The sequence below is a fragment of the Pelophylax lessonae genome (genome assembly GCF_965119305.1).
Source record: "Pelophylax lessonae genome assembly, chromosome: 1".
NCBI classification, from domain to species: domain Eukaryota; kingdom Metazoa; phylum Chordata; class Amphibia; order Anura; family Ranidae; genus Pelophylax; species Pelophylax lessonae.
In genome coordinates, this window is record NC_138768.1 from 296,973,908 (window position 1) to 296,999,045 (window position 25,138).

The following is a 25,138-nucleotide window of genomic DNA, read 5'->3' on the forward strand; positions in this document are numbered from 1 at the left end:
TACATTTTCTGTATAATATCCTTTGGTTTTACCTTCAACTATGTAGTACAAGGGCCTGCAGGATTTAAAACATATTGAAAGTGTTGTTTAGGTTTGACCTCATATTACAGGGTTTTGGCAAATCTAACGGAAAAATGTACAATAAGATTGTATAATGTATGGCCAGCTTAAGTCTATGGGAAGATGGTCAAAATTCAGGTGTTTTTATATGGCTGCATGGGAAAGACTTCTTTGAGTTACTATTGAAAACAAAAAATGGGCTAAAAAAGCCCTAAATCCAACATAATATCATCTCTAAATGTCCCATTAGATATTTTAGATGGGATTGTATCAGTTTAAAACTGTTAAAAATGGTTAGCTTTGCAAGACTTCTATAACCACGTCAAACACTTTGCAACTGAAGCATAAAGACATTAAAGGGCAAGAAGCTACCTTCCGCAAGTTTCTTTGGAAGGCAAAAAGGCCCTGCATCTTGTTTTGTAAACCAAGGGCACCTAAAGTGGAGGGAGGCCTTAGTATCCCCAACATCAGAATATACAACCTAGCCTTCCTTTAATGACATGCCTTTGACTGGCTAAATAAGGCATCACGCTATTTTAATGTGACTCTTGATGAAAAAGTAGCAGAACCATGGTCACTGAAATCCCTCCTCCACACACCCAAACTCCATCTCTTGTTGGCTGGTGACAAATCAGATGTAAATTTAATTTGCATCCCTATATCTCTGTAATTGTTCCTACAATGGGACATCCCTAATTCCCACAGGGTCATCAACATGCAGCCTACTCTGTATAGAGAGATTAGAGCATTTTCGCAATAAGACAACATTTGACTTGACCACTCATAACTTCTCTCTCTCCTTCCCAGAGTTATGTACACAATTCAAAATACCCTCGGCACACTTTTTATATTATACTCAACTGACGCATTATTGAAAGAGTGATATAAGCGCACTACTTACTTCCTACTTACACAAAACCCACACCCTCAATACTTTTAGAAGCAAATGCAATTACTCCATTATTTTCCCATATCCACATGTAAACACAAAATTCCTAATAACTTTAGGCTCTGTTTACACCATGGTGTTTTGCAAACCCGAATCGCCACAAAACGCGGGACGCGCTCACAATTCCTGTTACTTTTAATGGGTCCCCTCAATGTCAGAGCAATTTTGCCACGATTGTCACCCGAATAATCGTGGTAAAATTCTGCAAAAAGAATCGCGGGACGCCTTTTAGGTGTCAGGTTCTGTTTGCATGATTTTACAGCGATTCGTCGGGCAACAATTGAGGCAAAATCGCACCGCGATTGGGGTGGCATTTAAAGTAAGGTGGATCGCAAGTGCATCCCGTGTTTTGCAGCAGTTTGAGATCATCGGCAGAATTGCAGAGATTACGCCGTGATCTGGAACGTAATTGTGTTAACCACCTTGGCGGTAATCCCGAGCATGACTCGGGGTTGATTTTTTCTATCAGGAGCGGCAACCCAGAGTCACGCTCGGGGTGGATGTGCAGAGAGCGCAGCGGTGTTCTCTTACCTTCTCCTGGCGATCCAGCGATGATCTCTCATTGCTGAGATCGCCAGCCGAGAGTCCCGCCGCTCCTCCGTCCTCCGTCGGTGTGATGACTTCCTAGTTCCGTTCCCTGCAGCAGCAATGCTGCATGGGAGCGGAACTAGGGAGGGAAATTAAAAAAAAAAAAAACGTTGCACAAAACACATTTTATATTATATATATATATATATATATATATGCATATATATACATGTGTGTATGTATATATATATATATATATATACATATATATATATATATATATATATATATATGCACACACACACACATATATATATATATATATATATAAAATTATATTATTGATTCAATTATAATTCATGCATTATATATTATATATATATATATATATATGTGTGTGTGTATATATATATATATATATATATATATATATATATATATATATACACACACACACATATATCTATATATAATATATAATGCATGAATTATAATCTAATCAATAATATAATTTTATTATATATATTATATATTAAATAATAAAATAATATTATTGATTCGATTATAATTCACGCGTTTGTGTTTCAAATTTATCACATCTGGGATGTCTACTAGAGTCTTGTTTTGGTCAGGTTTAAGTTAGTAATTACTAAGAATTGTAGGCCTATAATACATAACGCCAAATTTCCATGAAAAGAATTGTACCGCTTTTGGTATGTAATTCCTGACATAATCATACCGCCAGGGAGGTTAATGGAGCCTCAGAAAACACAAATGTGCAGCAATGACAATGCAACTTTCAAGCAGGCAATCTAAAGTATGGGACAGAAAATCTATGAAATTGCACTGCAAATGAGACCTGGAAACCAACCCAGATCCGGTTAGTGCATAGAGCATTTTACACATTCATTTTTTTAAATAAAATTTGGGGCCCTGATCCGTACCTTGAATATTGCTACAAAAGTAAATTTTGAGGGTGCCAATTAAACACATGCCTTATTGGATTGCCGCCATATCTTGCAATACTGGAAACTGGTAATTAACTTTCCTAATGTGGTTCTCTTTACCACATTACCTAAGGACCCACGGATACATCTGTTTGGTTACTGTTCCCCTTCTCCAAGCACTCAAAAGCTTAAGATCCACTCAATGCATATTCTGTTCCTTTCAGCCCAGAGGGCCCAGTGGCGGGTACATAACCCCCTCTACAATAGACCTCATTTCAGGCATCTATACTTTAGTGTGTAGAGGCCATCTTGAAACATGCATTGAGAAGGACAAGCATGTTAAAAAAATCTTTAATAAATGGAAACCCTTTATATTACATGTGTATACTGATCAAAAAATTGTCACCCTAGTCAAATCCTTCCAATGCTCCAAATGATATGCAAAGGGGGTACTGTGTGGGGCACTGGGACGTCTATGAATGCCTACCTCATCTGAACAATTAGATGAACAATAACTTGCAGACATACTTTGTATTGCCTGTAACACATCTGTGAATGGGGGAAGAGTCTGATTAGTCACAGGACCCCCTCCTTTCACAGTTCATATACCTGGCTTCTGTCATCAGGGTTTGATAGCTCTGAACCCATAGTCAACTAGACAAGCAAGTGAGCTGCATAGGGGTTTGGTCTTTTGGCAGCTACTGCAAACCCTTTTATTCTATAGTTGTTCTGCTGGATTTTTTTAACAAGTGTTCTCATATGGTCAGTCAAGAAGAAAAAGCCACTACACTTTGTAAATATTATATCCTTTTTCCACCGTCTCTAAACCTGATGCTTTAGAGAGTGGCCAACAGGTGTCTTATGAGGTTGGAGTGGGGAATCTAACAAATGGCCCCATAATAGCAGTGTGGCCTATTTTAGAAGCAAGAAGAATGCTGGAAGCAGTATGATGTGAGTCTAAATAACGTTCTATATTTTCAGCAAAAACGTTTATGGAAAGCCCCAAGCATTTTAGATAATAGCTACAATACCTGTACAAAATGACTCCTATAACAATAGAATGTATTTTGAATGTATAATTTAATCATTGCAAACATGCAGTTAAATCCTTTAGATTTTGCTATTTTTTAGATAGTATTATTACTGAAGCTATAGATCTAGCATGACCCATTTTCATTAATCACAATAATTAAAAAGCACAGGACTGCACATTTTAATATAAATTTGTATGCAACCCACTTTAAAAGAATCAATTTATTTTTTTTTCCCGATGAGCCTTAGGCACACGTTAAATAATCCCAGAAGTAAACTCTTTAAGTATGCGAGAGTGCAAATTTATCATCAACATATATCATAATCTGGTCCTTTTAATTATTACTTGTTATTAATTATGTAAAGTGAGTTATTAAATATTAACAACAGCATTATAGACAAAGCCAGAAATGTGTGCTCTTTTTTTCCTTTGCGCACTAAAATCACTTCAAAGTTCTTTTACACTAGGGAATTAATCCATTTGACACCAGAAGGCTTTGATGGTATCCTTAAAATAGTGTATAGGAGCAATAATTACCTTAATCATTAGTATTTAGTATTAGCATTTTGCGTGGGCATATTAAAATATATATTCAGGTCATTTATTTTGTGTTTTTTTTAAGAATTTAGTATTTGTAAGTTTTAGTAATTGAAGCTGCTCACAATGGCTTTCTAAAGTGGGGTACACACTTTGAAAAAATCAAGAGAAAAATTCTGTCCACGTTTCTTCTAGATATATACAAAAGCTCTTCCAACCGACACAAATCATCTATTCCCTTCATCCATTGTTTCAATGTCGGAGCGTCTGTTTCCCCCCACATAGCCGAGATTGCGTTTAAAAGATGTGGAATAATTGAATTCTTATATGCAGAAGGTGATTCGCTAGTGCAGTGGAATAGTATTATCCAAGGGTCCAGCTGTATTATATAATTGCTGCTTCACAATGCATTCAAAAAATGGTTCAGAATTGTGTTTAAATCATATGACTATGAAAACTCTTATTACATTCTATATAACATTGAGTGTGCATACTCACAAGGCCACCAAAGCAATTGTTTTGTGTAGGGTGAGATATACCTGGCTGATCCTGCCTTCAGCTGTTCCTCTGTGTCCCCATTGCAGGCTGATATTGTGTAGACCAGCTGGTGTCGACTACTGAGCATGCTCAATTTCAGTTCCCTTCTAAGCTCTTAATTTCCTCCTTTTTCTTATCTGTGCAGCCCAAATGACTATAGAGTCACACATATGGGCATATACACAATGGTAAATGACACTGACCTCCCTCCCTACTCCTCCATGTCCTCCTGTGGCTACAAATTATGAGGGGAGATATATAATGTTGATTGATTATATTCACTAGGAAGCTCACAAAATGCCTAACTGTAATATAAATCAGTAATAAATGTATCAAATGTAGTTGCTAATACCTGTAAAGAAAAAAAAAAAGTGGCCTTGGATGCAGATGCCGTATGAACAAAATAAAAGCTAGTGTCAGTCATCTCTGACTCTGCCTACACCATATTAATGTACAAAAATACAAATCTGATGTTCAATAAAGATTTAGAGGGATCTGTAAAACTGTTTTTTTTATAGTTTAATTCGTATTGCTCTTTTGAAACAGTTTTTTTTTTGTCATGTGACTGGCAAAGCACCAATCTGAGCTGACCAGACACAGACTCACACTGTAGAGAGCATACATCCACAGAGTAAGGCTTCTTTCACACGGTCCACCTCCGTGGGCGGATCCGTGCTGCTCAGCGGGAGATCGATACACAGATCCCCGCTGAGCAGGCAGGTGACAGCTCCCTCTCCGCTCTGTGTGGAGAGGGAGGTGTCAGAGCCCCATGCATCTCTATGGGGGAATCAGGTGAGAGCGGACCGCCTGTCTGCTCTCATCTGATCCCATCCTATCCGATCTCCTGGACGGATGGAAAATAGGGTTTACATCCGTCCGGATTTCATGGGCAGGATCGGTTGCGGATGGCAGTGGGTGTCAGTAGACGACATGTCTCCGCTGACATCCGCTGCCCCATAGGGATGCATGGAGGATTCAATCAGATCCACCTAAAAACTGACAGGCAGATCTGATCGGATCGCTCATCGTGTGATAGGAACCTAATAGAAACCCCTCCCAAGGATCTTTCCCTGCAGATAAAGAAAAGGGAAAGATCATATGACCACACAACAGCGCTACAGAAATAAGGTACCTAGAGGATTTTTAAAATAGAACCAAATACAGTGGCATGATATATATGATTTATATGAATGCATTACGGCAAATAACACTTCTCTGTTTAGTATAATATTACTGCGGGAGACAACAGACCCCCTACACAGGCTTTACTATAAGGATCATCAAAAGTGTGCTGCCAAGGATAATGATGAAGTGACCATGTACTAGAAATGTCCTAACGGATTTGAGGATGGTAATATTAAATAATAGTTGTTGCCTTAGGTTATCACATTTTTAACATCATATCGAAACTTTCTTTTGAAGTCTAAAATGTGTGTGAACTGGCCACTATGTATAATTGAGCTTACATATTAATGTACTTAGGCTTTACTGCCTTTGACCCTCTATGTCATGTGCATTTAAGATTTGTTTCTGATTTTCATCTGATAATATTAAAAAGGTATTCAGAGTATTTTATTTTCCTTTTAGGAGCATTCCTGATCCCATACACCATCATGGCTCTTTTTGGAGGTGTCCCACTTTTCTACATGGAGTTGGCTCTAGGACAGTTTCATAGAATCGGCGCTATCACCATATGGAAACACATATGTCCTATTTTTAAAGGTAACTTTCAATTTTTATAATATTTGTTTTTTTCATTAAAAAAAAAGGCAGGATTATGTTTTTATACATGTATAAAATTGAACTTCTACTTCAATGCACCATAACGAGCAAAGTGGAAGAGGTGCCACAAGAACAAAGATTAATATTTTGAAATGGAGCAATTTCTTTAGCTGTAGTTTCTATAACAACAAATGGTCATACCATCCCAAGTTTATTGGATAGTTTTCTATACATCCAGAGTGAAATGCAGGCTACAGATTGTACTGTGCCTTTTGAAAGGTTTAGTCTAGAGTGGAGCTTTGGCTGGAGGTTGAGGCGTTCGAGTAGTCAGGCAGGCTGGGTCAGCAACAAGTCTTGCTAGCAAGGTACAAAGTCAGAATCCAGAAGCGTGGCTGGAGACAGGCCAGGTCATACACAGACTGGCAGAGAAATGTAAAATTGTCAGGCAAAGAGAGTAGTCCAGGAATCAGGCAAAGTTCAAAAGTCTAGACATTCAGTAGTATAGCACAGCCCTTTTCAACCAGGGGGCCCAAGCACCCTGGAATCCCTTGAGGTTTCTTCAGGGGTGCCTTGGCAAAATGCCTAAAAATTGTCCAAAAATTGTATACAAGCCAATATGTGGATGAAGGCAGCCTTTTAGTTACACTAAGTCACAGGTTTTCCTTGTGCACCATTACAACCTTCTAGCTGCTGGCTTCCTAACGACCAATGGCCTCATCAGTTGATAAGGAGGATGTCAGTTGCCTGCATAGCATCCTTGTTTGACCCTCCCCTGCCCCTCTCCATCAGTGTTGGGGTCACATTAGCTGAGTAATGGAGAAAAACTGAGGGACAAGAGAACATTGCATTTTAGAATGGGGTGCCTCGAGATTGTCCATAATTGTTAAAGGGTGCCTTGACTGAAAAAGGTTGAGAAACACTGGTATAGCACTCATCCAGGGAAACAGATCCAACAAATGGGCACAGTGTACAGGAAAGGAAGTCCTGCAATTTAGGTTAACTGATTGTGGATTGCCTGCAGCTCGAAGATAGGTCGAGCTATAAAGTCCCAGGAGCAGATTTACTAAGCAGGATATATGTTACAGAGACTCAGATTAACAAGAGTGAACAGGGCTCCAACACAGAAGCAGAAGGACCCAAATTCAAATCCACAAAGGTACATGACACAGATAATAACGTTTTATTTGTCACGGGAGTCCCTATTGGAAGATTTCCCCATTTTACCTTCTGTTCTTTTGACAACTGTAATTTTGGATTTCCCACCACACATAGAAGGGGTGAATCATTGAGCAGGGACATAGACAGAAAAAAAAACCTGACAGTGGTTTCTGCCCTTTCTCAATAAACTGTATACAAAGCAAAAAAAAATGTTTTGGCTGTGATATACAGTACTTCAGGTATATGATTTCATTGGATTGATTTTTTACAAATATGCCCTTATTTCAGGCAGTTGTACTGGATTCCTAAATTTGTCATAGTTCAATGCAGTGATCTGGCTTAGCTGTTAGATGTGGGGTGTGTGTAGGTTTAGCAGGCATTCTGTTGCACTGTTGCAACACTATTAACCCACTGTGACAACTTCATATAATCCTGTGTGTTTCCTAATGACAGGTGCTCCTGTCTCTTGTGTTTTATAAAAAAAAACGCTGTGTATATACCCGATTTCAGAGCTTTGGTCTGCGCTCAGGTGACCGGCAGGCTCTCTCCTCTCTCTGTCTGACAGCTGCAGCAGATGGGATCCAGATTCCCCAGCTGTCATCTGTCGGGAAGAGAGGAGGAGAGAGCTGGCGGGTCACATGAGCGCCGAGCGGCACTCTGAAATCAGGTATAGACAGTGACAGGAGCAACTGTCATTAGGAAACACACAGGATTATATAGGGTATTAAAAGTAATTTCAGCAGCAGGAGGGGAGGGGAGGGGGTGGGTACTGACACAGAAGTAGACAAGTAGGCAGGGGAGGGGAGAGAGGACAGAGGAGGACAGGAGAGCTGTGAATGATGGAGGCACATAAACTGACCACGGTGTCAGGGCTCAGCAGCCATGATAAACCGTGGTCAGTTTACAGGGGGGGGCAGAACCAGGCAGGATCAGCCAGGTTTTTTTAGGTGATACAGGGGGCCAAATTGCACAGCACAAGCACTGTGCTTGTACAATATTGTGAGTGCAGCTGCTTCACCTCACTAATTTTCATTCATTATTTATAATATTTTTTTACTAATTATTCACTAAGCGCAGGTGTTTTTATTTTTCAACTCCTCTCTGATTATAATCTGTCCATTGGCTTCCACTCACCCATCAAATAAAATTCAAAATAATAACAACAACCTACAAAGCAATCCACAACTCTGCCCCAGCTAACCTTGCCCTACAATACCACACAAACTGTTCTCTTTGCTCCTCCTAAGACCTCCTGCTTGTAAGCTCCCTGGTCACCACCTCCCACGCTTGCCTCACGGACTTCTCCAGCGCTTCTCCTTTCCTCTGGAACTCCCTACCTCAATCTGTCAAACTATCTCCTACTCTATCCACCATTATGCAGTCCCTAAAAACCCATCTCTTTAGAGAAGCCTTTCCTGCCTCTACCTAACAACTGAACTTCTATTCTCTCCATCAGCTCATTCCCCGCAGTTATTATATTTTGTATCACTTGACCCTCCCTGTTAGGTTGTAAGCTCTAACAAGCAGGGCCCCTGATTCCTGTTGTATTTAATTGTATTGTAATTGTACTGTCTGCCTTACCTTTGTAAAGTGCTGAGCAAACTGTGTTATATAAATCCTAAACAATATTAAGCTTGTGTTTGCTGGCTATTAAAAACTTCTTAACATCATTGGTAGTTAAACTGGACCCTTATTTTTTTTATTTTTTTTTTTTTTACTACAACTTGCTGAAATGGGTTATATGGATCCTGTTTTTTCTACTTTATTTTATGCTTTTTAGGAGATTTTTTGTACAATATTGAATGGTCAAGTTAGTGTTACAGGAGAGAAATTAGGTTAATTTACATGAACGCAATAAAAACACCTGGATATCTTATTATTGGTATTTCTTTTTCTCTAGGCATTGGATTTGCTATATGCATCATTGGATTGTATGTGTCTTTCTATTACAACACCATTATTGCCTGGGCTTTATACTATTTGTACTCCTCGTTTTCCACAACCCTGCCATGGACTAGTTGTGACAATCCTTGGAATACAGAAAACTGCACCAATTATTTTGGAAAGAGTAACATCTCTTGGAATAATTTTTCCAGGTCTCCTGCTGAAGAGTTTTATACGTAAGTGCATGTAAGTGGATTCAACTTAGGTGGTATAGAGCATATAACACTACAGTGTTCAGTCTTTGGGGTCATTTACTAAGTGAAAAATGTTTTACTTACCTTAGGGAAACTGCATTTCTTTCCAACATTGAATCATATGTAAGGTTATCAAAAAATGTGACTTCCATACAAATGGCTGTATGTTTGAAGTAAACACAGATTTACTTGGTGGGAAAACTGACTGCTATTGTATAGTAGGACAGAATACAAGCTGACATGGGCAGTAAGTGTTCTGGGGTTTGTGCATGCATTGGCAAAATATCTGCTTCTCAAAACGATTCAAATGTATATACCTGGAAAGCTTTTGGGCTGGAGTTTTACTTTTAATTTATGGTTCATTCTTAAAATGTTGAGCCAAACCTTAAAAATAAAACCCTCTGGTTAGCTGACCCCCCATTGGAGATAGCAGGGAGTCTTCTATATACACTACATTGTCAAAAGTATTGGAAAACCTGCCTTTACACACACATAAACTTTAATGGCATCCCAGTCTTAGTCCGTAGGGTTTAATGTTGAGTTGGCCCACCCTTTGCAACTATAACAGCTTCAACTCTTCTGGGAAGGCTGTCCACAAGGTTTAGGAGAATGTTTGACCATTCTTTCAGGCACTGATGTTGGACAAGGAGGCCCGGCTCTCAGTCTCCACCCTAATTCATCCCAAAGGTGTTTTATTGGGTTGAGGACAGGACTCTATGCAAGCCAGTCAAGTTCCTCCACCTCAAACTCGCTTATCAATATCTTTATGGACCTTGCTTTGTGCACTGGTCCAAATCATTTGTTGGAGTGGGGATTATGGTGTTGGGTTGTTTTTCAGGGGTTGGGCTTGGCCCCTTAGTTCAAGTGAAGGGAACTCTTAAGGCATCAGCATACTAAGACATTTTGGATAATTTCATGCTCCAAACTTTGTGGGAACAGTTTGGGGATGGCCCCTTCCTGTTCCAACTTGACTGCACCCCAGTGCACAAAGCAAGGTCCATAAAGACATGGAGTCAGTTTGAGGTGGAGTTACTTGACTGGCCTGCACAGAGTCCTGACCTCAACCCAAAAACACCTTTGGGATGAATTAGAGCGGAGACTGCAAGCCAAGCCTTTTCACCCAACATCAGAGCCTGACCTCACATATGCGCTTCCTTGAAGAATGGCCAAACATTCCCATAGACACACTCCTAAACCTTGTGGACAGCCTTCCCAGAAGAGTTGAAGCGGTTATAGCTGCAAAGGTGGGTCAACTCAATATTGAACCCTACAGACTAAGGCTGGGATACCATTAAAGATCATGTGTGTGTAAAGGCAGGTGTCCCAATACTTTTGACAATATATTGTATGTCAATTTACTCATAAACTAGCTTATGCCACCCTGCAAGAATATACATTGAAATTGGAGAGCCTGGTAAATATTTATGGGAGATTCATAGAGTCATGGAGTTATGGAGTCATTATCTGAATAATCCTTGTCAGATTGTTGATATTGCATAAATTGCTCTCAAGATCCCTGGGAGGCGATAAAACAAATTTCTTTCTTTGATTTAACCACTTGCTGACCGCCCGGCGCATATATACTGCGGCAGGCTCGGCTGCATGAATGGCCGTCGGCGTGCTCCCACCCCCACTAGGCAGCGGGGATGCCGATTAATGGGACAGGCGGCACTGATTGCCGCCGGCTCCCGTGATAGCTCCCCGCTGAGAGAGAAGAATGGTCAGCTGTTGTAAACACAGCTGACCATTGTTCTCTCTAAAATGATCACAGAGCGCCTGTGATCCTTCTATATAGGATCACATGTCTCTATGATCATTTTACAAGTCCATTCCCCCACAGTCAGTGTAGTTTTTTACAGTAAGTGCATATTTTTAGCACTGAATACTGTAGTAATGCCACTGCCCCCCCCCCCCCCCCCCAAAAGTGTAAACAATGTCAGTTAGGGGTCCGATCTGTCCGCCACAATGTCGCAGTCCTGCTAAAAATCACAGATCGCCGCCATTACTAGTAAAAAAAGAAAATAAAAATAAAAATGACATAAATCTTTCCCCTAGTTTGTAGACGCAATAACTTTTGTGCAAACTAATCAACATGCGCTTATTGCGATTTTTTCTTACTATAAATATGTAGTAGAATACAAATTGGCCTAATAGGATGAAAAGATGGATTTAAACATTTTTTTTGGGAATATTATATAGCAGAAAGGGAAAAAAAAAGGACATCAATTTTATTTAGGTACAGCCTCGCACGACCACGCAATTGTCCGTTAAAGTAACGCAGTGCGGAATCGCATAAAATGGCCTGGTCATTAAGGGGGCAAATCCTTCCAGTCCAGGTTAATGAAAGGATAGATTCACCTTCTGACAAAAAGTAATTAATGCACATTATTCTTGCAGGTAAATAAATGTGCATATATATATAATTTTTTGTTTGGGATCCTGTAAAGCAGGAGTCTCCAAACTTTCTAAACAAAGGGCCAGTTTACTGTCCTTCAGACTTTAGGGGACTGGACTGTGACCATTGTGAGTAGAATTTGTCCTGGTGTCAGTGGGAGCAAACACTGCATCTTTGGCATTAGGGGGAGAAATAGTACCCCATCTTTGGTGTCAAAAGGGAGAAATAGTACCCTGTTGTTGATGTCATGTCTTAACAGAAATTTTAGAACAAATCAACCGTGGAGGTTGGCCCATGCCCCAAAATATATGCAAAAACAAAATACAGAAAAAGTAGGGTTTTTATGGCCAGTTGGGAGAAGGAAGACCAGGAAGCGAACACTTAAAATTAATCAATTTATTAATGTATATAAAAAAGTTTTGTGTATAGATGAGGGATACACAGTAAGGAAAAAGAAATCCCTCATATATTCACCAATATATTAAAAACAGCAGCACAGAAATATATCCCTAATAAGGGAACAATACATGCTTCATGCTGATGTTGATGCAAGAAGTCTTTGGTGATATTCGGTTTGAAGGTCCCAATGAGCCAACGCGTTTCGCATCAGGCTTCGTCAGGGCCAGAGAGACCGAGCAATACCGATATTTCTCGCTGCGTATGAGGATATTAATAGCAGGCAGGAAAACCAAGTCCCTATGACAGAGTATATGATAGTGGTGACGGCTGTGGGTGTAGAACAGTATCCATAATATTTCCTCAAATGGATGATATGAAGCCCCCGTCTCGTAGTGGCAGTCGCTAGAGTATATACCTCTGTAGAGGTTTCTCCCCTTTTCCAGACTCAAGAGGCCAAGGGGACACAATAATAGGGCTCATTCGCTTCATAGTCCATTTTGCTGCCCTAAGACGCAATCATCCAACCCATATTTGTAGTCCACCTTATTAAGGGATAGAGGGCATGCCAAACGGTGCAGGAATATACTTCAATATAGTAAAAAAGGGTATAGAGGCAGGATAATGAATGGTTCAGGTTAAAAACCATTCCAAGCCATGATATCCATTCATGACCCTAGGGGTAGCCTTGATGCTGGTGGTTCTCCATATGTCCTGCCTGGACATAGGGAATTTTAAGTGTTCGCTTCCTGGTCTTCCTTCTCCCAACTGGCCATAAAACCCCTACTTTTTCTGTATTTTGTTCTAACAGAAATGATGGTGTCAGTGGCAGGAATAGTGCCCCAAGGGCCAGATAAAGGCAAGCAAAGGGCCGCATCCAGTTCCGGAGCCATAGTTTAGAGACCACTGCTATAAAGCATTGCAGCAGTGATCAGCAGATGGCTGATTGCATAGAGATCTCTTGCAGATCTGTCAGTGTATTGGTTTGCTCATACCTTGTATAAAGGAAGCTGATACACACGGACAGGAAGAATCAATGAACTACCACAGTGCTTACATCGCCATTGAGAATTACAAGCCAACAGTAACTAAGGCTGTCAGGATTTGTAGTTTTCCATTCACAGAACATGGTGAATGAGTGGCGCAGCCGGGCAGGTGAACGGGCCGAGCTCTGCACGAGCGTGTTTTTTTTAAAAAAAAGAAGATCCCCTGCTAGCTGTCAAAGCGGTGTGGGGGGGCTGGTTCTTTCATAACATGTTACACCCTGAATATGGGTGTAACATGCTATTAAAGATGAACTCATCCTTTAACTCTGAAATTGTTCTTCGGTATGTTGTAAATTCTTGTAAAAACCAATAATACATTATAAAAAAAAACTCTGGTAAGGTCTCTGTCTCATTGGAGTTGTTTGGCTACAGGTTTTCCAAATGGCCAGCTTCTGTTGGATAGACCAACATACACATGGGCCGAATGTCGGACATTTTTTTTTTTTTTTGAACTGCCAAATGTCTCCCAACATTCGGCTTGTGTGTACCAGGCCTAAATCTCCCAAACAGACAATGATAGGGTTAATAACCATTCCCTTCTCTATTTTAAGCCTTAGGGACCATGTTACATATTACAACCCTATTTAAAAAAAGATTGCACTCCCCAATCCTCCACCTGCAAATGCCCCCCACCCCCCCCCCAGACACTTACCTGGGGTGCACCTCCCTCAAGCATCCTGTTGTTTTTTGATGTAAGGGCAGTTGCGTGTGGCTGTGATAGAGATCTGTGAATCGAAAGACTACAAGTTCCACCTGCTGATTAAATATAATGTTTGATTAGAGTGTAGTTTTAAGGTAAAACCTGTGCTGTGATGTTACTGTATGTTGCCTGACCATTGGGCTGATCCAATTAATATATAAAAGCCATTGACATCAAACATTATGCAGATAAACTGTTCAGATTTCAATCAATTTTTCTCACCGCATGCTTGTTCTGGCTCACTGCTTTAGAAAGTGTTGAATAAAGAAACAGTCAGGCAGTAAGAAGGAGGTTAGCAATGGCAGCTTCATATATTTATTCATACAGTATTTCATAAAAGTGAGTACACCCCTCACATTTTTGTAAATATTATGCCTTGCTCTGCCAATATACACATCATATGAAATGAATGTAAACCTATTTATACAACAGCTAATGATCACTAGCACTTCCATCTGAACCACATGTTTATTGAAAAGAATCGGAATACATTTGCCCCCTCATTAGCATTGCAGTGATGTTGAAAGCAGCAGGCTTTCATTTAGTCACATGATACTTTCACAAGCATTAATTATAATACAACCGTGGATCACTGCATTGTAACTGTATTACCCTTTCAAATTGATTGTGTGTATGCTCTTCATTCCATTGCGGTACAATTTGCCTAATAGTCATTAAAGCAAAATTTTTTGCACAGTTTACTCTATACTCAAATACAAATTGATTACATGTTGATGTTTCTGATAATGTACAGTATCTCACAAAAGTGATTACACCCCTCACATTTTTGTAACTATTTTATTATATCTTTTCATGTGACAACACTGAAGAAATGACACTTTGCTACAATGTAAAGTAGTGAGTGTACAGCTTGTATAACAGTGTCAATTTGCTGTCCCCTCAAAATAAATTAACACAGCCATATCTAAACCGATGGCTACAATAGTGAGTACACCCCTAAGTGAAAATGTCCAAATTGGGCCCATTTAGCCATTTTCCCTCCCTGGTGCCATGTGACTCATTAGTGTTTTAAGGTCCCAGGTGTGAATGGGGAGCAGGTGTGTTAAATTTGGTGTTATCGCTCTCACTCTCTCATTCTCGTCACTGGAAGTTCAACATGGCACCTCATGGCTAAGAACTCTCTGAGGGTCTAAAAAAAAGAATTGTTCCTCTACATAAAGATGGCCTAGGCTTAAAGAAGATTGCAAACACCCTGAAAATGAGCTGCAGCACGGTGGTCAAGACCATACAGCGGTTTAACAGGACAGGTTCCACTCAGAACAAGCCTCTCCATGGTCGACAAAAGAAGTTGTCTTTGGGAAATAGACGTATGAGTGCTACCAGTATTGCTGCAGCGGTTGAAGGAGTGGGGGATCAGCCTGTCAGTGCTCAGACCATACGCCGCATACTGCATCAAGTTGGTCTGCATGGTTGTTGTCCCAGAAGGAAGCCTCTTCTAAATATGATGCACAAGAAAGCTCGCAGTTTGCTAAAGACAAGCAGACTAAGGACATGGATTACTGGAACCATGTCCTGTGGTCTGATGAGACCAAGGTAAACTTATTTGGTTCAGATGGTGTCACGCGTGTGTGGCGGCAACCAGGTGAGGAGTACAAAGACAAGTGTGTCTTGCCTACAGTCAAGCATGGTGGTGGGAATGTCAAAGTCTGGGGCTGCATGAGTGCTGCTGCCACTGGGGAGCTACAGTTCATTGAGGGAACCACGAATGTCAACATTTACTGTGACCTACTGAAGAAGAGCATGATCCCCTCCTTTCGGAGACTGGGCTGCAGGGCAGTATTCCAACATGATAACAACCCCAAACACATCTCCAAGATGGAGGTAAGAAATTCCGCGCTTGTGGACGGTAAGGGAAGGCTGCAGCCTACCTCAAAATATGGCCAAAAGGCTAGATCAGGGTATGTGGGCAAGGTGATGTAAAGTGGCGCTGCCTGATTATAAGTGATAAGAATCGATGTTGTTAATTAAAGTGCTATAGTGTAAAGTGATAAAAAACTCAGTGTAAAAACAATATCAAAATTGGTACATGAATTAATCTCCTTAGTTTGGGTGTCTATAAAGTGTTTTGGTGCAAACAGTGCATAAATAATATATGTGCCAATGACAGAAGGTATATATAAAAGCACACTTGGTATAATGTTCCGTGCACTAAAATAATATAGGTAAAATGCAGTAAAATCACATCTGTGCTCGTAACGGATAAATACAATAATAAATAGTGCTCATGCAGTGAATAAATAGTCCCAAAAAACCAGATCAACAGTCTGTTTTGTTGCTGGGTAAATCCGTAATTAAAAGAAACATATATGCAGTAATCGGTGAAAAAACGGCTATTCAGGTGTAAGTAAAGTGCTTCCAATGCTTTGGGGGTGATGTGGGTGATGGGTGAAACACACAGGTGCACCCCTCCAATTGCTCCCGCACTCACCGGAGGTATGTACCCCTACAGGGGTAACAAGCCTTATTGCAGCGTTGTCTTGTAAGGCTCCTGAGGGAGGGGATGTCCCCCTTTAGTGCCAGGTGATAGGATCTCCTCTTAGGTATGGTCGATGATGATATGTAAGGAAGAAGTACTAATATAGTGATGTACCGTTTACAAAATAACTTTATTCCGAAAGATAAAAGTCAGATACTCACATAAAATACAATGGTAACGGGCATCCAAGCAGTAGGGGCCGCGAGTCCCTCGTTGGCGGCCGCTTCCGGGACGCTGTGCGGGTCAGCAACCGGATCTGTGTTGCAGTGGGGCGGAAATGACGTAATCACACACGACGCGTTTCGTCAGAGCTGACGTCATCAGGTGCGTGAGTAGCGTCGTCTCCGCTGCCTATTTGTATAGGCTGGTTGCCAGGTGACCGGACCATTTAGCCAATTAAAAACATGAAGAAAGGGGAGTAAGCTGTAACCAGGCAGATCTATTTAGGAGCTCAGTATCCGGATACGTATGTGATAAATAAAATAAAATCACCGGACCATCTGCCAATGGAAAAAAAGGAAAGAAGGACGGGTAATCTGTAACCGGGCAGAATTACCAAAAATTACATGTCCGGATCAGTGTATAAGAATTTAGCTAGTGGAGTGTTTGGGAAAGTACAGAGTAAAAAATATATTAAGTGTTTCATGGATTAAAAGGGATATTAATATTCAAACTGACGGTGAATTATATAGCAGGTGTGCGAACATAATATTAAATGGGAATGTTATACTTCCAAAGGTAAATATGATGATAAATTTATCAAATAAAATAAAATAAAATAATTTGTTTATTCCGGGGACGATCTTATAAAAAAGACCTCAGACACTTAAAATAGTGGCTGTTTTGTAAGGCTAATTATAATCGCTCACAGGCACAAATGATAATAGTGATTATTAGTGAACTCAATGAGGAATGTAAAATAGGAATAAAAATGGGTAAAAATAATGGATATTGGTAAAATAGACCTACGTAATCTCAAATATGTATGACAAAGAGGTGTACATATGACCACTGCCTTGCTAAAGAAGCTGAGAGTAAAGGTGATGGACTGGCAAAGCATGTCTCCAGACCTAAACCCTAATGAGCATCTGTGGGGCATCCTCAAAAGGAAGGTGGATGAGCGTAAGGTCTTTAACCACTTTACCACCGGAGGATTTTGCTGTCTTCCGTCCAGGCCACTTTTTGCGATTCGGCGCTGTGTGACTTTAGCTGACAATTGCGCGGTCGTGTGACGCTGTACCCAAACGAAATTTACATCCTTTTTTTCCCACAAACAGGGCTTTCTTTTGGTGGTATTTGATCACCTGTGCGATTTTTACTTTTTGCGCTATAAACAAAAAAAGAGCGTTTATTTTGAAAAAATAACAATATTTTTAACATTTTTTTATATGAAATTCCCCCAAAAAAAGTTGTAAAAACCAATTTTTTTAAAAATTTTTGGCCAATTTGTTTTCTGCTACCTATGTTTGGTAAAAAAAATCGCAATAAGCGTATTTTGATTGGTTTGCGCAAAAGTTATTGCGTTTACTAACAAAGGGAAAGATTTCTGTCATTTTTGGTGTTTTTTTTTTTAATGCTTAATGGCGGCGATCTGCGATTTTTTTTGCGGGACTGCGACATTGCGGCGGACAGATCGGACCCTTGACTGACATTTTTGACACTTTTGGGGGTACCAGTGACATTACTGCAGTAATCAGTGCTATATATATGCACTGTTACTGTAAAAATGACACTGGCAGGGAAGAGGTTAATTTTATTGGAGAGGGAGGGGTTAATGTATGCCTGGTGCTTACTGACGTGTAGGGGGGGAGGTGACTGAGTGAGTCATGGACAGATCGGATGTCCAGCTATGCTGAACAGTCCGATCTGTCACTCCCTGTCACTATGGAGATCCGCCCGCTGTGTTTACACACAGCGGGCGGATCTCCAGACTCGATCCCCGACGATCGGGTAAGAGCAGCGGCGATCGCCGCTGCTCCTCCCCTGGCCCGACTCCCGCTGTGAATGAAAACAGCGGGAGCGAGCCTCCGGCGGCGCGCAAGCGCCGCCCAGAAGGGGGAGTGTCTGACGACGTAGTACTACGTCGTCAGACGATAACGAGCCACTCTGCCGCAGTAATATTACTGTGAGCAGTCGTAAAGTGGTTAACATCCACCAGCTCCATGATGTCATCATGGAGGAGTGGAAGAGGACTCCAGTGGCAACCTGTAAAGCTCTGGTGAACTGCATGCCCAAGAGGGTTAAGGCAGTGCTGAAAAATAATGGTGGCCACACAAAATATTGACACTTTGGGCCCAATTTGGACATTTTTACTTAGGGGTGTACTCACTTTTGTTGCCAGCCGTTTAGAGATTTAATGGCTGTGTGCTGAGTTATTTTGAGGGGATAGCAAATTTACACTGTTATACAAGCTGTACACTCACATTGCAGCATGAAAAGATATAATAAAATAATAAAATATTTACAAAAATGTGAGGGGTGTACTTACTTTTGTGAGATACTGTACATGTTTCCTTTACTTTTTGCATAATACTGTAAGTTGGTTTGTTTTTGCAGTAGATCCTGGGGTGCTGTTGGGCCCCTCATCATCCTTTGTTTAAAAAAATTTAATTTTTAGCATTCTTTTTATAGGGAAATTTTAAACTATGTATAATAAAGTAAAATATAATGGCATTTGATCCATTTCATTTTACTTAAAAGTTCATGAATTGATGTTTTATAATTTTTCACTATTTGTATTTTGTACTATTGATATTATTTTACAGATAAACATTTACTACAGGGTGGATTCATGGCACTCAGTTTGCAAAGCATTCTGTACTTTCTATGAAGAAAGCACAGTACTGTAAGCATGCTTGGAGCCCCTGTTGGGAAAGAGAACAAAACTGTGTCCCTCTGTGTGATTCACCCTGATTGAGTGACTGAGCATCTCTAATCTGACGTACCCACTATTCAGGTCTATTTTACACAACAGCAAAAGAAGAAAAATACATCAGAACAAATAAAAATCATTAAATGGCTTCTGCCCAGAATCTCTCTCATCAAAAAAAGCGCAAAGACTCCTAACCATAATGCAGCCAAAAACTGGATTTTTGTCTTACAGTAAGATCCTTTTCGCTGATGTTCATTGACGGACACAGCTCCATATCTTCTTTGACCCTTGGGTTATATTGCTCTCCTTGGGAGTAGGACACTGGGTGGAAAAAGAATTGACTACGCCTATAGGGCAGTCCCAGGGGGTGAACTTCCATTCCTGCTTTAGGACTTCAGTTTTGTAACAAGCAGTGTCAGAAGAATACATAACCCAACTCAACAGAGGGGTGGGTGCTGTGTCCGTCAATGAACATCAGAGAAAAGGATTTTACGGTAAGACAAAAATCCAGTTTTCTCTTTTGTTCATTGACGGACACAGCTCCATAACTTCTTTCTTTTGGGATTTCTCAAAGCAGTCACAACATGAGGGGTGGGAAAAAACACATCAATAAACATATTTCAAAAAAGGGCTAAACTTAGCCAACCAGGTAAACCAGGAGCTCAACCCGGAACAGCTCACCTACCAGTAAAAAATACACCCTCAAGAGGCAGGAGCCTCTGCAACAACAGCCTGCAAAACTTTGCAGCTGAACACAGCATTCGCAGATGCTAGTACATCCACCTTGTAAAACTTTGTGAATATGTGTACAGACGACTAGGTGGCCACCATGCAAACCTGGACCACTGACTCCTGATGACCAAAGGCCCAGGAGGCACTAAGCGCCCTTGTAGAATACGCCTTAACAGGGAAAGGAGGAACCTGACCATTAAAAAGAATATGCCTGCACCACTGTCTGCCTAATTCATCTGGAAATGGTCACAGCAGATGCAGCCTGCCCCTTACGAGAAACATCCGTAAGGACAAATAAGAAATCCGATTCGCGAAATGATTCAGTCGGCGCTAAGTACACTCTGATACTGGCCTCAAGGGGCCACCAGAGTGTCTGTGGCCTTTGCCAGAGGATCCCGAGACCTTGCCACAAAACTCGGAACCTTACAGTTGAGGCGAGAGGCTAACAGGTCCACATCGGGGGTCCCCCACCGGAGACACAGTTGTTGAAACACCTCCAGGTGAAGGGACCATTCGCCCGCACTCAGGGCCTGCTGACTGAGGTAGTCCGCCCGGCAATTTTCCACCCTCGGAATGTGTACAGCAGAGATAGTTGGAACAAAGAATTCTGCTTACCTTAGAATGCCGGCCACTTCTTTGGCCGCTAGGGCACTTTTGGTGCCCCCTTGATGATTGACATTTGCCACAGCCGTGGCGTTGTCCAATTTAATCCTTACCGGACACCCCTGCAGATGATCCGTCCACTGGGACAGGCAAAGCCTAATCACCCGAATGTCCAGAATATTGAACAGCAGACTGGACTCCTCCCAAGACCAAACTCCCTGGGCCGATTCTGTGCCCAAGACACCTCCCCACCCGGACAGGCTGGTGTCTGTGGAAACCACTGTCCAGTACAGGAGAAGAAAGGACTTTCCCTGATGGAGCGCTGGGGAACGGAGCCACCACAGCAAGGATCCCCTCGTACTCTGGCACAACAGGACCAGATTGTCCCATTTGGCCAAAATCTCCTTTTGCAGAGGTCTGGTATGAAACTGAGCAAACGGAACCGCCTTGAAGATGGAGACCATCAAAACCAACACTTACATGCAAGTCCTGAGAGATGACCGGCAGTTGGATAACAGGAGCCAAATCACATGCTGCAACCTCAGCAGTTTTGTTTCTGAGGCTGAATCCAGAGTCAGACCCAGGTAGTCCAATTTGTTGGACGGAGTCAGAGCTGATTTTTTAAAATTCAGAGTCCAACCGACCCCTTGCAGAGTTTGCACAGTGATGTCCAAATCGTCCTGTAGGACAGACAGAGACTCTGCTTGCAGAAGGAGACCATCCAGGTAACCCAGTACCGCAATCCCCCACTGCCTGAGCAAGGCTAACATCGGGGCCACCATTTTTCTGAACACCCGAGGAGCTGAGGGAAGACCAAAGGGTAACGCCATGAATTGATAGTGCTCCCCGCCTATGGCAAAGCGAAGAAAACACTGATGCCCAACATATATTGGGATATGAAGGTAAGTGTCCTTGATATCCATAGAGGCCAGAAAATTCCCTTGATGAAGGGATGCCACTACCATGCGAATGGACTCCATTCTGAATTTCTGAACCCACAGAAAGTGGTTCAGGGCCCTGAGGTCCAAGATTGGACGGACTTTGCCCTCCTTACTGGGGACAGTAAATAGGTTTGAATAAAACCCCTGAAAATGTTCCGACTCTGGAACTGGTACAATGACTCCTTGCGAGAGCAAATCCTGAACAGCCCCGAGAAGGCCCTGTAGCCCATCTGGGGACATGCGCAGGTTGGAAGGAAAGAACCTTGCTGGGGGCAAGGACCAAAAAACTTGATTTTGTAACCGGACCGGATCTACTCGTTGACCCATTTGTCTTGAATGAAGGAGGTCCACTGGTCCGGAAAGAAGCGAAGACATCCCCCCACCCCATGTACAGGTGGGGGCACCCCTTCAGGCAAAGGAGGACTGATCTGCAGGGCCAGCGGAGCCCGCTTTTGATCTACCAACCCAGGGTCTCCTGGAAGCTCCCGAGAATGTACAAGAGAAGTTTGAACCCTTGTCCTGCGACCCCGCAGAACGAAAGGGTCGCTCATGGCCCGAGAAGACAGGATTACGTTTGCGGCGAGGCTTTCTGCTTTTAGTAACCTGCGGAAGCAGGGTGCTCTTACCTCCTGTGAGACCTTTAATGATCTCTTCCATAAACTCCAAACAAGCGGTCACCCACAAAGGGAAGATCCGTCAGCACCTTTTTGAAAGCCTGGTCCGCAGACCAGCATTTCAGCCAAATAATGCGGCGAAGAGTCACCGCTGTCACAGCTACCCTGCAGGCTAAAGGGGCCGCATACAGAGAGGCATCACAGATATACTATAACCCCTATATCAACTTATCCGCCAGCTCAGGGGGATGCTGACCCCCTTCCAAATCCTGACTTTAAAGCTTTGCTAATCCTGCCAAGGTCCGGGAGACCAAAGTTATGGCAAACGCCGGCCTCAAAATTGAACCTGCCATTGTAAAAAGGTAGTGGACCAGAGATTGCGCCTTCCTGTCTACAGGGTCTTTTTTTTTTTTTAAATCAGAAAAGTTTTTTTGAACATAGAAAAAAAAAACAAACACACTTTCCAATGTACAGACATGGCATTGGCCTACATCAAACAATGCAAAATACAGTCATCCCAGTGTCCACAGCATCTGGCAGAACAGTCTGAACCCCATATCACAGGTCCCACATCCCACATCCACCCTCCAACAGTGCTGATGAAGAGGAGCAGCGCACTGTCCAGACAGTAAAAACAGTGCATGGCCTACCCCTCTTAAAGCTATTGCAGTAGTCTAGACATTACAGGTTCCCCGGGACTCAGCCCAGGCGTGTCCAGCCAGGGCGACCACAATTTTTTAAATCTTGTTGGGCTGCCTCTATGTTGATAGATATACCTTCCCATAATTAAAGTGTTTCCCATATGTGAAATCCAAGAGGCCACTGAGGGTGGCGTGGAGGATTTCCAACCCAGGAGGAGGAGCTTACGAGCTTGAAACAGAGCCCTAGAGAATGCCACACGAGCCAGTTCTTCCGGGACAACATCCTCCAGAGCTCCCAGTATACAGTAAATTGGATCAAGTGGAACAGTGTTCTGGAACACCCAGTTAAGGGTGCCCAGCACTTCACTCCAATACCTATGGAGCTTCGGGCATCGCCACAACAGGTGAATGAGATCCCCTGGGTGGTGGCCACACCGAACACAGGAGGGGTCTGACCGCCCTCCCATCCTATGCAGTCTAACTGGGGTGTAGTGCACTCGAAGGACTATGTACAGCTGTGAAACCCGTTGGGCAAGATTAAGAGAACATGTGGGAATAGAGAATAGGACGTCCTTCCACTGGTCATCGGTCAATGGGCCTACATCCACCTCCCATAGAGAGCGCGCCCTCGTGGGGTAAGACTTCAGGTGATGCCCTAGTAACATCTGATAGTATTGCGAGATTATTCCCTTAGTTTCCATATATGTCTGCAACAGATGGAAGATAGGAGTGCTAGACAAAGTCCAGCCGCCTTCCTCCTGCTGTGCGCCCATTGCATGCCGAAGCTGGAGATAAGAATAATACATGGAGGGGGGCAAGTTGAACCTACCCTGCAGCTCCGGGAAAGACAGTAATCTGCCATCCCTGAAAATATATGCCAACAAAGTCACACCAAAAATTCTCCACCTAGGGCCTTGCTGCAACTTTGCTAGCTCGGCATAGGAGGAGTTGTCCCATATGGGGCTGTATGCAGTGAATCCTGTCACACCCTGCATCTGCCTGCTTTTATTCCAGATCTTTTGAATCAAATTAAAAGTGGGTAGCTGTTTGTTTGATTTGTGAAATTTCTGCGCCTCCAGGCCCATAGGAACAGTGTCCGATCCGGAACCCAGCAACATCAGCCGCACCGAGGAGCCCGCCGAATCATGGGAAAAGGAGCCTATCAGCTGCTGCAGCTGAGCCGCTATATAGTATATCCAGGGGTTCGGTACTGCCAATCCCCCGTTGTCTTTAGGGCACTGTAATTGTTCTATTTTAATTCTAGGGTGGCCTGATTTCCACAACAATTGGCGGAAAAGGGTATTAATCACTCAAAATACAGTATTTTTAAGTGAATCACAACCCAGGGAGTTATGTAAGTAAGGGAGCTGTGGCATCAATATCATTTTTTTAAGATTAGCTCTTCCTGCTAGTGACAGCTGAAGCGTATTCCAAGTATTAATTTTATCCCGAAATCGGGAAAGCAGGGGTGTACCAGGTGTATATTTAACGGACAGTAATCTGCCAGTCGGGGCGATATTTGCACTCCTACGTATTTAATTGAGGGCACCACCGGTATCGGGCACGAGGGAGGAAGATCCTCCCCCTGTTCCCCGTCCAGCATCAACAGGGCCAATTTGGACCAGTTGATAGTTAGACCAGTAATGTCCAAAGCGAAAAAGCACTGACATGACCTCAGTGACAGAGGAGGTGGTGTCCCCCAAGAAAAGGAGCATGTCGTCTGCATACAACATGATCTTCTCATGCAGGGCTCCATATTCAAATTTCGAGATCCCCGGGATAGCCCTAACCAGGGCCGCCAGGGGCTCTATGCCGATGGCGAAGAGCAGCGGAGACAGGGGACAACCCTGCCAGGTACCTCTGCCCAACGCGAATGCCTGGGACATCCTACCCGACATCCAAATGGTCACCTGTGGGGATGAATAAAGTAAGCGAACCCATGCAATAAATTGTTTGCCAAACCCAAATTTAGACAGGACCGCCCATAGATATCGCTAGCCCACACTATAAAAAGCTTTGTTGGCGTCCAAAGATAGTAGAGCACTGTGTCCCCCATTGTCTACCATTAGCTGCATCTTAAGATAAAGGAGTC

General features: G+C 42.3%; 1 protein-coding gene across 1 annotated transcript in view; it reads left to right on the forward strand.

Annotated features, from left to right (window-relative positions):
• The window catches only part of LOC309569004 (sodium-dependent serotonin transporter-like), a 109,791-nt gene that overhangs the window by 17,291 nt on the left and 67,362 nt on the right, over positions 1-25,138 (forward strand). The window contains exons 2-3 of the mRNA XM_082274765.1: positions 6,179-6,313; positions 9,372-9,591. Of these exons, the coding sequence (XP_082130891.1) occupies positions 6,179-6,313; positions 9,372-9,591 (355 nt within the window). The remainder of the gene's footprint in view (positions 1-6,178; positions 6,314-9,371; positions 9,592-25,138) is intronic.